This window comes from Phyllobates terribilis, unplaced genomic scaffold (assembly GCF_046119375.1).
Source record: "Phyllobates terribilis strain yellow unplaced genomic scaffold, ASM4611937v1 Scaffold_3__8_contigs__length_932513732, whole genome shotgun sequence".
In the NCBI taxonomy this organism is placed as follows: Eukaryota; Metazoa; Chordata; class Amphibia; order Anura; family Dendrobatidae; genus Phyllobates; species Phyllobates terribilis.
This window is the reverse complement of record NW_027362763.1, coordinates 469493508-469508684: the sequence shown is the minus strand read 5'-3', so window position 1 is coordinate 469508684 and position 15177 is coordinate 469493508. Positions and strand designations below refer to the sequence as shown.

Genomic DNA, 15177 nt, shown 5'->3' with positions numbered 1-15177 from the left:
GTGTGGAAGACAGACCGGAGGTGGTAGTGCCCAGGTAACTGGAAGTATTATCTGCTATCCAATTAATAACCTGTTCACACTGATCAGTTCGCAATACTGGTGTTGTAGTGTGCTTCGCTAGTAATTCGGTCAAGAAGTGGGAGCGAGAAGATGTGGCTGTTGGTTGTGGCACATTTTCACCTTGGCCATGGCCCCGTCCTCTACACGCACCATCACCAGAACGTCCAGTTCCACGTCCCTTGCCACGCGCCTTGCCCATTGTAAATGAAGTAAAATAGCTTACACTCGCACTATCAATGGAAAAAGGGTAATAAAAAGGAGATTAGAACCGTGGAAGAGGAAAACCACAGTTCTATTTGTCTGGCCTACACCAGAATCTTTTAAACAGATATATTTGTGACTGAACAGACAGGGAGACACTATTACTGTTTTTTTTTTTACGTAAAACAGGCCAAAAGCTGGATAATACAGAGATTTGAACCGTGGAACTGCAAAACCACAGTTCTAATTTACTGGCGTATACCAGACTTTTTTAAGTAGATATATTTGGGGCTGAACAGTCAGCGACACAATCAAACTGTTTTTTTTTATGTAAAAAAGACCCAAAAGTGGATAATGCAGAGATTTGACCCATGGAACTGCAAAACCACAGTTATAGTTATGTGGCGTACACCAAAATCTTTCAAACCGATATATTTGTGTCTGAACAGTCAGGGAGACACTATTACAGGTTTTTTTTTACCGCAAAAAATGCCAAAAGCAGGATAATACAGAGATTTGACCTGTGGAACAGCAAAACCACAGTTATAGTTATGTGGCGTACACCAGACTCTTTTAAACAGATATATTGGTGTCTGACCAGTCAGGGAGACACTATTACAGTTTTTTTTACGGCAAAAAATGCCAAAAACAGGATAATACAGGGATTTGACCCGTGGAACTGCAAAACCACAGTTATAGTTATGTGGCGTACACCAGACTCTTTTAAACAGATATATTGGTGTCTGACCAGTCAGGGAGACACTATTACAGTTTTCTTTACAGCAAAAAATGCCAAAAGCAGGATAATACAGAGATTTGACCCGTGGAACTGCAAAAGCTCAGTTCTATTTTTCTGGCCTACACCAGACTCTTTTAAACAGATATATTGGTATCTGACCAGTCAGGGAGACACTATTACAGTTTTTTTTACGGCAAAAAATGCCAAAAACAGGATTATACAGAGATTTGACCCGTGGAACTGCAAAACCACAGTTCTATTTTTCTGGCCTACACCAGACTACAGATATATTGGTGTCTGAACAGTCACAGACACACTCAATTTTTTGGGGGGGCGGGGGGAACCAAAAGGTTAATAAGATGCGTATTTGGACAGTCTGACTGAGGGAAAAAAAAATAATTCAGAATTTAGATGAAAAAAATAATAATTTTTCCTGGCCTCTGAGACCGGGGTGATAAGTCTAGCAATTTGACCAACAGGAGCACACAGGACTGTAATGCAGCGTTTGCTGGTATAACCACTGTGTCTCCTATACAGCCTGCCTGCCTGCCTGATATCTGGGATGGATATTAGTCCTGAGAAGGACTGTTTGTTTGATTTGGCAGGCTTTAGAGACCCTACACTAACTATTTCGCACTATACTGTATATCTCTCCCTAACTCAGCAGCACTCACGCTACACTGGCTGATCCGGAGTGTCTGTGTCAAAGATGGCGGCGCCCGGTTTTAAATACTTGAGGTGACTCTGTGCGGTCAGCCAATCACTGTAAGGCCCACAAACAACATGGCTACGGCATTACAGTGACTGGCTGGCAATCCCTGCATGTTCATTGGCTGTGTAAAGAGCGCCAAACGTGCAGGGCGGAGACCCGAGCTCCCGCCCTAGTAACCCGAACTTGCCGAACATCCCGAGTAGCGAGCAGTATCGAGCATGCTCGCTCAACACTATCCATTTTTTAACTTATATTTTTTCACTGGAGGATTTTCATTATTTTTTGCTTGAATTCATCCTCGTTCCAGACTAGGACGGCTCCGGGTGATCAACTCACAGGATATCAGGTGTTGCAGTTACGTGGTGAGCTGACTTTTCCCTTCCTATTCTCCTCTGTTCACTAAACATAAATATTGAAAAAACTGGACATACATAAATATACACCAGCAGTGAATAAACTAGACACACAAGTATATACCAGCAGTGAATAAAATGGACACACATAAATAGACACCAACAGTGAGAAAACATTAACATATGCCAGCGGTGAATAAACTCAACATACATGAATATATACCAACAGTTAATAATAATGGCCACACAAAAATATATACCAACATCGAAAAAAGTGAATGCACATAAATGTATACTAACAGTGAATAAAATGGACCCACAAATATATACCAGCAGTGAATAAACTGAATGACTAAATATAAAAAAACAAGAGGACTAGTTAGAACACTCAAATAAACTGCAGACTGAGAAGCTTTACGATAGACGCAGCCCTTCATTTCTTAAATAGCTGGGCACCATACTGCATTACTAGCTGTATTTCCTGATGGTAGTTCTGACCAAAGGGATCAGGGTAGGGGAATCAAGGGCAGTGGTGCTCCCGGCCGTAAAAGCAAAGCCTGTTTTGGCTGTAATTGTCATTGTGGTGAAATTGCAGATACTGTTATGGAGGCATTGGCTAGGGACTATGTGCCATGGAGAAAATATTTAAGGGTGGGATTTTTGTGTGACAAATTTGTACTTTCTACGAGAAGTGAGACAAGGTGTGACAAACATCAAGGCTGATGTGATATCAATTCTTGTTACCTGTTTTACTTCTTTTCTTATCTTACTTTGCTGCAACAGACCCATTTTGGATGCTCTTTCAGTTTCTTCAGTCATGGAGCGCAGCCTCTGCTCCTTCTCGTCCACATCCCCCAGCAGTCTGTCCATGCTGGCAGATTTTATACTATCTAGCTGCTGTCTCTTTTTTGCCTCCTGAGACTGTCTGTGCTCAGACTCATTTAGCAGCTGCTTCTGTAAGGCAAAATTATATCTGTCACGTGACAATTAATTGAGTTTACCACACAGTTATGTTACTCTATGCTCCATGAGTATACTTGCCATCTCTTTACATTGCCTGTCCTGGAGGAGAGTGATTGTGATGGGAACTGAGTCACTGAATATCGCCAACTCCTTGGGAATCCAGGTGGCTCCCAGGAAAAGTTGACACGTCCCGGACTCACAGAGCAATTGGACATTTTTCAGGTTGCAGACAAACTGTTGTAATAGAAGCACTCTTACAACACTTTTGATTTCCTAAACCTGTCTAAATATATACATAGTGTAGTGTAGGTGCATTAATATATTCATAGATTGCAGTCTTCCCCAGTTTCCAGCGCTGCTCTGGTCCTCTTCTAACGGACTATGCTGGGGTATGCTGGGGTTTAGGTGTGATCTGGAGGCCGCTATTACAATGTAAGTCTATAGAGTCTCAATCTGGGGCTTATAATAATAAAAAAAAAAGACTTCTGGCTCGCATTTAAACCCTATTGTGGGCCTGCAAGTCTGAAAAGAAGTCATGTGGAAACTAGAAAAGACAGTGATCGGTGCGTATATTAATGCACTTACACTACATTACATATACATTTAGACAGGTTTATGGAATAAAATTTTTGTATGAAAGCTTCTTTAAGCCACTCAGGGAGCAGTTATTTTGGAGGCTTTGATGACGTCCAAGTCAGAATGGGAGACTCAGTTTAATTTTTAGTTTCTACAAGGCTTTCCTTTTTTCCTTTTCCACACCTCTAGTTAGCTGGTAACATGAAACTAGGATCCCAGAGAAACATCAGACTGAAGAATCCTCTCCCATAATAACAGATCTCACTGTATGTGTTATGTCTTTCCTATGGCGATGCGTTAGTAGTAAGCCTCAAATATATTTGGCTGACGACTTTTACCGATTGGCGATTGTTCGAATGTCTGTTTAGACAGGTAGATTAAAGTAAATGATGCGCACTGAGCAATCAAAGAACGAAAACAATGCGCTTTTATGCTGTATAAAAGATCATTTCACCCGATAAACAAGCGTTTTGCTTGTTCATCAGATGATGGCAAGATAATTGTGAAACAAGCATTTTTAACAACGCTCACGATTATCTTGCAGAGTAAATGACCCTTAGAATGTTACCATTGACCTATGACAGCTGTCAGTTATCTCTTCTGCCTCCCCTGAACAAGTGAGCCTTTATTTGGTTGAATGTCCATATGTTTTCAATGGGGACAGTTAAATAAGCTACTGTCGGACACTGCTTGCATCTTGTCTCCCCTGAAAGCAGGGTCTGAGTTTGATCGGAGTGTCAGCTTAGTGTGATCCAATTGTCTCAGATGAGAAAATCGTTGCACAGGAGAGGAGAAGACGGAGAACATAATTTCTCCATCTTTCCCATTGTGAGAGTCCATGGAAATCGGACTGCACTCTGATGACATCCGAGTGCAGTCCGATGATTTCTACACACCATAGACTTGAATGGATGCGTGCCCTCCGACATCAAATCACAGCATGTTTTTTTTTTTCTCATGCCGAATCCGTATGAGAAAAAAAACGCTGATCAGCACTGCCTCATAGTATAAAACTGGTCCGAGTAGAAAAACATCGGATAGCACTTGTCCACGCTGTATACGCTCATGTGAGCGAGCCCTAAATGTGCAGCAGGTCATAGCCTTGGGGGTACGTCGATGTAATTTAGTTGAATGTTCAGTAGCAGTGTTTTCACTGTATTACACTGGAGCAGAGCATTATACATTGCAATATGCTTCATGTAAATGTATTACCGCACAGTGTGCAACACGGGAACATTACCTGTCTACTCAGCTGTTGTCCCACTTTGCCGGCTTCTGACTGTGTTCTCGTCAAAGCTGTCCTTGCAGCCATGAGCTGCTGACGTAACAAGGTCACCTCGGTTTCCACAAGCAGCTTCAGCTTTAAGCCTTCCTTTTTGTTCTGAATGGCTTCCTGGTTATTAAATATGAGAAAACAGAATACTATACTGGGAAATCACACTTTAAAGGAAATTTGATATTGATGGCATATTCGTAGGACTGAAATCATCAGGGTCCCCCACTGATCCTGACAACACTGTGAATGAGGCTGAGTTGCTGCTGTATCTGCACAACATTTCAAGGGGCCACAGCATATCACTAAGTGCTATACGTCCCCTGATCATTAGGGACCCAGTGGTCAGATTGTCACATGTGAAGGCCATTTGTAGAATGCTAAATGTCATGTAGAAGATGCTTTAAATCTATGAGCTGTCGCCTTTCGGTAACTTCATGGTATAAAATATAAATATTGAAGGCAGGTATATAAGTGTATTATCTAATAGATTAAAGCAGGGTTCCCCAACTCCAGTCCTCAAGGCCCACCAACAGGTCATGTTTTCAGGATTTCCTTAGTATTGCACAGGTGATGGAATTATTGCCTGTGCAGGTGATGCAATTATCACCTGTGTAATACTAAGGAAATCCTGAAAACATGACCTGTTGGTGGGCCTTGAGGACTGGAGTTGGGGAACCCTGGATTAAAGGAGAACACAGTAGGCTGCGACCCATTACAAAAACATTATTTAATTAGTTTCAAGCCTTTTGCCTTTTGTTAGAAGATAATGGCCTCTTTTTTTGCAGTCTAGCTACAGACACCTAGAAATATTTAGGGGAATTATTGGAGAACCATCAGGAGAAATAGTGTATAACAGAAGTGTTTATATATTACCGATTTCCTTGTAATGTGCTGTGTGGGGAAACGTTTGTTCAGGGACACGTCTATCGGTCTGTGAGCTGTCCGTGTGTGCCTGAGGCTTTGTGCCCACGATGCAGAAATGCTCTGGATTTTTCCTGAGCGTTTCTGCATCTCCCTGGCAGAAAAAACGCATGCGGATTGTACATGCGGATTGTACATGCGGATTGTACATGCGGATTGTACATGCGTTTTTCCTGCCAGGGACATGCGGATGTGAAGCGTTCTTCACATGCATTTCCGCATGCGGGTTGTCAAGCGCTTTCCAAGCGATTTTAGCATCACTTGGAAAGTGCTTGACAACTTGTCACACTATATAAATCTATGCAAACGGCATGGATTAATATAGTGTGACCGAAAGAATGGTAAAAAATCAAAAATAAATATTATACTTGCGCCCTGGTTTGCCGGCTGCTCGTGGTAGATTTATGGACCTGCCGATGTCAGCGGGCGCGTGACCTGTCACATGACTAAATGACGTCAGAGCAGGTCCTTTAGTCTACCGCGAGCTGCCAGCAAGCAGAGACAAGGACGCCGGGGGCCATCAGAAGGTAAGTATAATATTTATTTTTTATTTTATTCTTTTTTTTTACAGGTACTATGGTACCCGGGTCCGGAGGAGAGTCCTCTTCTCCAAACCCGGGTACCATCCGCACATTGAAACGCATGGATTCTGCATGTACAGATTCAGTGATGCGGATTCCATGCGGTCCAATGAAAGTAAATTGCGGCGAAAACGCTGCGCTTCCGCAAAATAATTGGTAGTGCTGCGTATTTTTCCGCAATGATAATCCGCAGCGGAAATTTCAGCAGCATGTGCACAGCACATGCGGATAATCATTGGGGGATATTGCAGACCTTCTACCAAGCGTTTTTTAAGAGCTTCTGCAGCGGAATTGCCGCTGCAGAAACGCTTAAAAAACGCATAGTGGGCACACAGCCTTAGACTGCACACGGACCCATTGTACCCATTTTTCCAGTGCACGTGGCCAATTATTCACATGGACCCATAGTGCACAAGGAAAACATTGCAGCATGCACTATATTAGTCCATTTTGTGGACCAGAATACAGACTGCAATGTAGTGACAGCTCCGGCACTCATCTGCAATGGTGATAAGCACATGGAACTGCACCAGAGCCAGTCACATCTGCAATATGCAACTTCCATATAGCTGTTCTAAACCAGCCTTAATGTTGTTGTCTGTCCGTGTCATACAATAAAATTACTACAAATGGAATAATGTCTCTCCCTGTGGTTTTAGTTCGCACATGGAAAAAAAACGTCCCATAGCATAAAATATACCTTCTCAGTGTTTCTCAGCTTCTCACGCAGCTGGCCTTCCTTGGCTGTGACTTTCCACTTATTTAAGGCTTTCAGTTTGCATACTAATGATTGGAGCTGACTGTTCTCCTCTCTTAGATTCTGCATCTTCTCTTGCTGGGAAAAATGACCATATGTATTAACTTAAAAACCAAAGTTGATCCGCGATATTCCATATATACTCAAAATAAGTCTTTTCAGTGATGGCAGTTGACCATTCCCTGTAATCCTTGACCACTGCACGTCGGGCTGGGAGCTGACGAGCGCTCCCTTACCTCCTGATGCCACAGTGTTGTTCATATGAATTTGCGCCTGAGAGACATGAATACATCTGAATAGCGGGAAAAGTGAGCTGGCCACAAGCCCAAGAGAACATCTGACGGGCCACATGTTGTGCAGGCCTGGCTTAACTGCATTGGCGAGTTGCGCATGCTGATATAGTTAAGGGTGGAGTGGAGTAGATTTGGTTGTGTCCCCCCTAAGCGCAGGGCAACCATCCCCTCTGTCTCCCCACGTTAGCTATGCTACTGGTGTGGGCAGTAGCAGAGAATATATTAAGAGGCTCAGATGCACCACTAGTTTCACCTAGGGTGCCGCTCTGGTTTAATCCTCACCTTCCACATTTATATTCTCTTCCTGATGTGGTCCTGAGCGAGGTACGGTGTCAAATTAGCCTTTCATACTTTCTCAGATACATTTTATTCCTCAATGCTGAGTGCTAGGGACTGTTTAATCCAAACAAAATTTCTAAACAGTGTTTATTATACCCCGGAAAGTTAAGGAGGTTTGGGACAGTCCTGAATGATTAGTGCTTTCATGGTCAAGCTTTGGAGGGCTCCTTTCTAAACTTAATTTGGTTCTGTCCAAAAATTCTTCCATTCTCCTCTGAAGTACTACTGTTTCTTCACGAACACTTTGAATTCCCTATGGTGTTGTCCCCTGGAATGTGATTGCTGGCTTGCTGGGTATTCTAGATGAGCTTATTAATGAGTCCTACAAAAGACTCTTCTGTTAGATTTATGTTTTTCTGTGCTAGAAGAGTAATTATAATGGCATGGAAATCCACGTAAGTCCCCTGTGTGCTCCACTGGCTGTAATTAGTCAATACATACAGGTGCTTCTCACAAAATTAGAATATCATCAAAAAGTTAATTTATTTCAGTTCTTCAATACAAAAAGTGAAACTCATATAATAGAGTCATTACAGAGTGATCTATTTCAAGTGTTTATTTCTGTTATTGATTGTGGCTTACAGCCAATGAAAACACAAGTCATTATCTCAGTAAATTAGAATACTTTATAACAACAGCTTGAAAAATTATTATAAAATCTGAAATGTTGGCCTACTGAAATACATGTGTGGCACCCCAGGGGTCTGGTTACCACAGTAATAGAAATATTACGTCTGAGAGCAAGTGGGAGGTTTCTCTGGTCAGGAGCCCTAAGCACGCAACACCGCCCGCCCAGACCTGAGAGGGGAGGAATCTGCCCTTATAAACTGGGTCTGGGGCGGGATTAGGAGAGTCAGAGCCTGGAGACAGTTCCAGACACAGGGAAAGTGTCAGCAGGGAGCTCTGTAGGAGCAGGAGCGAGTGCCAGGGGCTGGAAGCTAGATAGCTCGCCCTGGCTGAAGACATTAAGACCGGACACGGAGTCCGAGGCTGTGGGGACATCCAGGTCCAGCAGGTCCAGCAGCAGAATCCAACCGGCAGGGGATTCCATGTCCTCTGGACCGAGAAGCCCGGAGGCACGGTCACAAGCAAGGGACCAGCACCGCCATCGTGAAGCGGAGGCTAACAGAAGGCCCCAAGTCACCGGCCGTACGGGTGAGCAACACACGGTATACTCAGGGACGTGGGCTACTTCTACCCGCACACAGCAAGGTAGCCAGGAAAGAGTACAGATAGACGGGGAGGCCTACAACTCCACCTGGCCAGGGGAGATCCTGCTAGCTCTCAGACTGACCAGGCCTCTACTGCTAGCCAGTACTCCCGGGAGGGTCTGCTTTATAACATCAGTAAAGACCCTGAACTGCACTGCACGGACTCTGAGTTATTCCTGCTGCGCTCGTGCACCATCACTCCCATCATCCACACGAACTGCCCTGAGGCTATACTCCTCCCGTGGGGAGTCATCCCGTTCTTAGCTGTACACACAACACCGGCCTCAGCGGTCTGCCTTGCAGCGGCGGTCCCCACTGACCGCAATCCACAGGTGGCGTAGTCGGACTATTATCTCACTAATAAGACTGCCACTGAATTGACCACCCTGGGCACGGACCGGGTCAGCGCCACGGAGACTACAACCCCCAGCGATCCGGGTATTTCCCGCACACACGTGCACGCACAACACAGGCCCAGGGGGCGCGTCACATGTTTAGTAAATGCACTCAATACTTGGTCGGGGCTCCTTTTGCATCAATTACTGCATCAATGTGGTGTGGCATGGAGGCGATCAGCCTGTGGCACTGCTGAGGTGTTATGGAAGCCATCAGCTTGTCTGCATTGTTGGGTCTGGTGTCTCTCATCTTCCTCTTGACAATACCCCATAGATTCTCTATGGCGTTAAGGTCAGGCGAGTTTGCTGGTCAATCAAGCACAATGATATTGCTGTTTTTAAACCAGATATTGGTACTTTTGGCAATGTGGACAGGTGCCAAGTCCTGCTGGAGAATGAAATTTCCATCTCCAAAAAGCTTGTCGGCAGAGGGAAGCATGAAGTGCTCTAAAATTTCCTGGTAGACGGCTGCGCTGACTTTGGTCTTGATAAAACACAGTGGACCTACACCAGCAGATGACATGGCTCCCCAAACCATCACTTATTGTGGAAACTTAACACTAGACCTCAAGCAGCTTGAATTGTGTGCATCTCCACTCTTCCTCCAGACTCTGGGACCTTGATTTCCAAATGAAATGCAAAATTGACTTTCATCTGCAAGGACCACTGAGCAACAGTCCAGGTCTTTTTCTCCTTGGCCCAGGTAAGACAATTCTGGCGTTGTCTATTGGTCATGAGTGGCTTGACACAAGGAATGCGACACTTGTAGCCCATGTCCTGGATACGTCTGTGTGTGGTAGCTCTTGAAGCAATGACTCCAGCAGCAGTCCACTCCTTTTGAACCTCCCCCAAATTTTTGAATGGCATTTTCTTAACAATCTTTTCAATGCTGTGGTTATTCTGGTTGCTTGTGCACCTTTTTCTATCACACTTTTTCCTTCCATTCAACTTTCCATTAATATGCATGGATACAGCACTCTGTGAACAGCCACCTTCTTTAGCAATGACCATTTGTGGCTTGCCCTCCTTGTGGAGTGTGTCAATGACTGCCTTCTGGACATCTATCAAGTCAGCAGTCTTCCCCAAGATTGTGAAGCCTACTGAAACAGACTAAGGGACCTTTTTAAATGCGTAGGAAGCCTTTGCAGGTGTTTTTTGTTAATTATTCTAATTTACTGAGATAATGACTTTTGTGTTTTCATTAGCTGTAAACCATACTCATCAACATTAACAGAAATAAACACTTGAAATAGATCACTCTGTTTGTAATGACTCTATATAATATATGAGTTTCACTTTTTGGATTGAAGAACGGAAATAAATTAACTTTTTGATGATATTCTAATTTTGTGAGAAGCACCTGTATATTATACTATATAAAATCCTCTATACAAATAAGAGATGTGCTTAAAATTTGATAAGGTATGGGGACAGTGGAAAATTCTCCTGCACTCAGCGCTTCAGCGTGAGAATTCTCCCACGCTGTCAGTGACGTGCATGAGGTGAGCTGAGATCATTGGACATGAACTCACCTCATGCACGTCACTGACAGCGTGAGAAAATTCTCACGCTGAAGCGCTGAGTGCAGGAGAATTTTCCCACGCTGTCAGTGACATGCATGAAGTGAGCTGAGTTCATTGGACATGAGCTCACCTCATGCACGTCACTGACAGCGTGGGAGAATTCTCACGCTGAAGCGCTGTGTGCAGGAGAATTTTCCCACGCTGTCAGTGACGTACATGAGGTGAGCCGAGTTCATTGGACATGAACTCGGCTCATCTGGATGCCGTCACAGCGAGACACTGAGGAGCACAAGCATGCCTGCGCTTCTCAGTGTCTGCAGGATGACAGGCTGGATGGCAACTTTCTGCTGCGGTCCAGCCTGTCATCTCGATATAGCAGAGCTGAAGCTGTCCTGGGAACCATGGAAAGGTAAGGATGATGTTGCTTTATTATTTTACTTTTATTGCAGGAGATCGTTGGCTTCAGCTGGAATGGGTGTGATGGTAAGTATGGTTTAATTTAGAACAATAAAGAATTGTGTGTTTATTTCAATTAAAGGACTTTATTCTGGGTGTTGTGTTTTTTTTTAAATACTTTACTAGAAATTCATGGCAGTCATGTCTAATATTGGCGTGACCCCATGAATTTCGGGCTTAGGGCCAGCTGATAATACCAAGCTGGCCCTAACCCCTTTATTACCCAGCGAGCCACCGCACCAGGGCCCTGGATGAGTTGGGTACAGCGCCAGAAGATGGCGCTTCTATGAACGCGCCATTTTCCGAGGTGGCTGCGGACTGCAATTTGCAGCGGGGGGGGGGGGCAGAAAGCTTGGGCCTCCCTGCGCTGCAGATTCCAGCCCCCAGCTGCCTAGTTATACCTGGCTGGACACAAAAATAGGGCGAAGCCCCACGTATTTTTTTTTTAAATTATTTCATGAAATTCATGAAATAATTAAGAAAAAAAGGGCTTCCCTATATTGTTGTGTCCGGCCAGGTACAAATAGGCAGCTGGTGGTTGGGGGCTGCCCGCTCCTGCCTGCTGTACCTGGCTGGACACAAATATAGTGCGAAGCCCCACGTCAATTTTTTAAAATTATTTCAGGAAATTCATGAAATAATTTAAAAAAAATTGACGTGGGGCTTCGCACTATATTTGTGTCCAGCCAGGTACAGCAGGCAGGAACGGGCTGCCCCCAACCACCAGCTGCCTATTTGTACCTGGCCGGACACAACAATATAGGGAAGCCCTTTTTTTCTTAATTATTTCATGAAATAATTAAAAAAAAAAAATACGTGGGGCTTCGCCCTATTTTTGTGTCCAGCCAGGTACAACTAGGCAGCTGGGGGCTGGAATCCGCAGCGCAGGGAGACCCAAGCTTTCTGCCCCCCCCCACCCCCGCTGCAAATTGCAGTCCGCAGCCACCCCGGAAAATGGCGCGTTCATAGAAGAGCCATCTTCTGGCGCTGTACCCAACTCATCCAGGGCCCTGGTGCGGTGGCTCACTGGGTAATAAAGGGGTTAGGGCCAGCTTGGCATTATCAGCTGGCCCTAAGCCCGAAATTCATGAGGTCACGCCAATATTAGACATGACCACCATGAATTTCTAGTAAAATATTTAAAAAAAACACAACACCGAGAAAAACTCCTTTAATTGAAATAAACACACAATTCTTTATTGTTCTAAATTAAACCATACTTACCATCATGCCCATTCCAGCTGAAGCCAACGATCTCCTGCAATAAAAGAAAAATAATAAAGCAACATCATCTTTACCTTTCCATGGTTCCCAGGACAGCTTCAGCTCTGCTACATCGAGATGACAGGCTGGACCGCAGCAGAACGCTGCCATCCAGCTTGCCATGCCGCAGACACTGAGAAGCGCAGGCATGCTTGCGCTCCTCAGTGTCTCGCTGTGACGGCATCCAGATGAGCCGAGTTCATGTCCAATGAACTCAGCTCACCTCATGTACGTCACTGACAGCGTGGGAAAATTCTCCTGCACTCAGCGCTTCAGCGTGAGAATTCTCCCACGCTGTCAGTGACGTGCATGAGGTGAGCTCATGTCCAATGAACTCAGCTCACTTCATGCACGTCACTGACAGTGTGGGAAAATTCTCCTGCACTCAGCGCTTCAGCATGAGAATTTTCCCACGCTGTCAGTGACGTGCATGAGGTGAGTTCATGTCCAATGATCTCAGCTCACCTCATGCACGTCACTGACAGCGTGGGAGAATTCTCATGCTGAAGCGCTGAGTGCAGGAGAATTTTCCCATGCTGTCAGTGACGTGCCTGAGGTGAGCAGAGTTCATAGGACATGAACTCGGCTCATCTTTATGCTGTCACAGCGAGACACTGAGGAGCGCAAGCATGCCTGCGCTTCTCAGTGTGTGTGGCATGGCAAGCTGGATGGCAGCGTTCTGCTGCGATCCAGCCTGTTATGTGAATGTAGCAGAGCTGAAGCCGTCGTGGGAACCATGGAAAGGTAAGGATGATGTTGCTATGTTATTTTATTTTTATTGCAGAAGACATTGGCTTCAGCTGGAATGGGCGTGATGGTAAGTATGGTTTAATTTAGAACAATAAAGAATTGTGTCTTTATTTCAATTAAAGGACTTTATTCTGGGTGTTTGTGTTTTTTTTTCAACTTTGACTATGGGGTTAGTAATGGGGGTGTCTTATAGACACCTCTCCATTACTAACCTGGGCTTGATGTCAGCTGGCATTATAAGCTGACATCAACCCCAGCCCTATTACCCCACTGCCACCGCTACAGGGCAGTGGGAAGAGCGAGGCTAAGCGCCAGAATTGGAGCTTGCTATGGATGCGCCATTTCTGGGGCGGCTGACGGCTGGTATTTCTAGCCTGGGAGGGGGCCAATATTCATGGCACCCTTACTGGGCTATTAATATCAGCCCCCAGCTGTCTGCCTAGCCTTTGCTAGCTATTAAAATAGGGGGGACCCCACATCATTTTTTTTGGGGGGTTCCCCATTTTAATAGCTAGTAAAGGCTAGGTATTCAGCTGGGGGCTGATATTAGTAGCCTGGGAAGCTCCGTGGGTATTACCCCCTTCCCAGGCTTCAAACATCTGCCCCAGCCGTTTGCTTAACCTTCGCTAGAGACTAAAATTATGGGGAACAGCACACCAATTTTTTTTTAAATAAATCCTTTATTTTAACACTAAATGACAAGTACAGTAATCAACACTATCACTGTACTTCATATATATGTGACTGACATGTTTCTATCTACTGTATCTAATCTATGTGTGATTCTCTATTCTTTCTGTTATAAATTGTCGGGTACCGCTGATGAATTGCCGGCCGGCTTTTTTAAAGAGACGGTGCATGAAAACACTGTTATTTTTTTTAATAAATCCTTTACACTAAATGACAAGTACAGTAAGCAACACTATCACTGCACTTCATATATATGTGACTGACATGTTTCTATCTATCTAATCTATGTGTGATTCTCTATTCTTTCTGTTATAAATTGTCGGGTACCGGTGTATGCCGCTGCTGAATTGCCGGCTTTTCATGTTTCACTGTGAGCACTGTTCCCATCGATTTGGGCAATCACTGTAATGCCACAACCACCATGGCTGTGGCATTACAGTGAGTGGCAGACAATCCCTGCATGATTGGTGCTCTAAATAGCGCCAGACATGCAGGACACGCTTTTGGTGCACGAACAGTTATCGAACATAACCTCGAACAGCCGAATTTTTTGCAAATCGTTCGGGTTCGTCGAACAACTCGAACACCGCCCAAAACAGCTCGAATTTCAGATTGGCGAACACCGCTCATCTCTAATCTTAACTCGAACATTGAACTGCTTTTGTTAATATTTTCATTGTGTTTTAAAAATGGAAAATAAAAGCTTGTTCCATAAATTAATGGGTCTAAACATTTTTTAAACTGTAATTTTCTTCTTGTAGCCAAAGGTCTATGCAGAGTGATCATATCGTCCACTCTTCTTCTCTGCTCCAAAGTAACTGCAGTTAATCTAAAATTGATATCCAGGACTTTGTTAAACAAAAATGTGCTGAGCACAACAGGCAGGTAAGTAGCAACTACCGTCCTGTTAGTGCTTAGGCACATTTTTTGTTTTTCACAAAGTCCCGGATCTCCCCTTTAAATAGTTGCTGTTGTTTTCATAAAGAAATTTATAGAAATACAAATATAAGAAAGTTTGTAAAATGTCTCATCATAAAATTATGCTTCCTTCTTCACTTATGAGCCACTTGAACAGCTAAAATATATCTTTCAGAAGCCAGAGAGGAAAGTGGGAGGGG

At 44.3% G+C, this 15177-nt stretch overlaps 1 protein-coding gene across 4 annotated transcripts in view; it reads right to left on the bottom strand.

Moving 5' to 3' along the window:
* Window positions 1-15177, bottom strand: part of LOC141259599 (uncharacterized) — a 248968-nt gene that overhangs the window by 24674 nt on the left and 209117 nt on the right. For all 4 annotated transcript variants that reach the window (XM_073675832.1, XM_073675830.1, XM_073675833.1 and 1 more), the window contains 3 exons: window positions 7083-7217; window positions 4845-4997; window positions 2810-3019 (listed from right to left, as the gene is read on the bottom strand). In XM_073675832.1, coding sequence (XP_073531933.1) covers window positions 2810-3019; window positions 4845-4997; window positions 7083-7217 — 498 coding nt within the window. The remainder of the gene's footprint in view (window positions 1-2809; window positions 3020-4844; window positions 4998-7082; window positions 7218-15177) is intronic.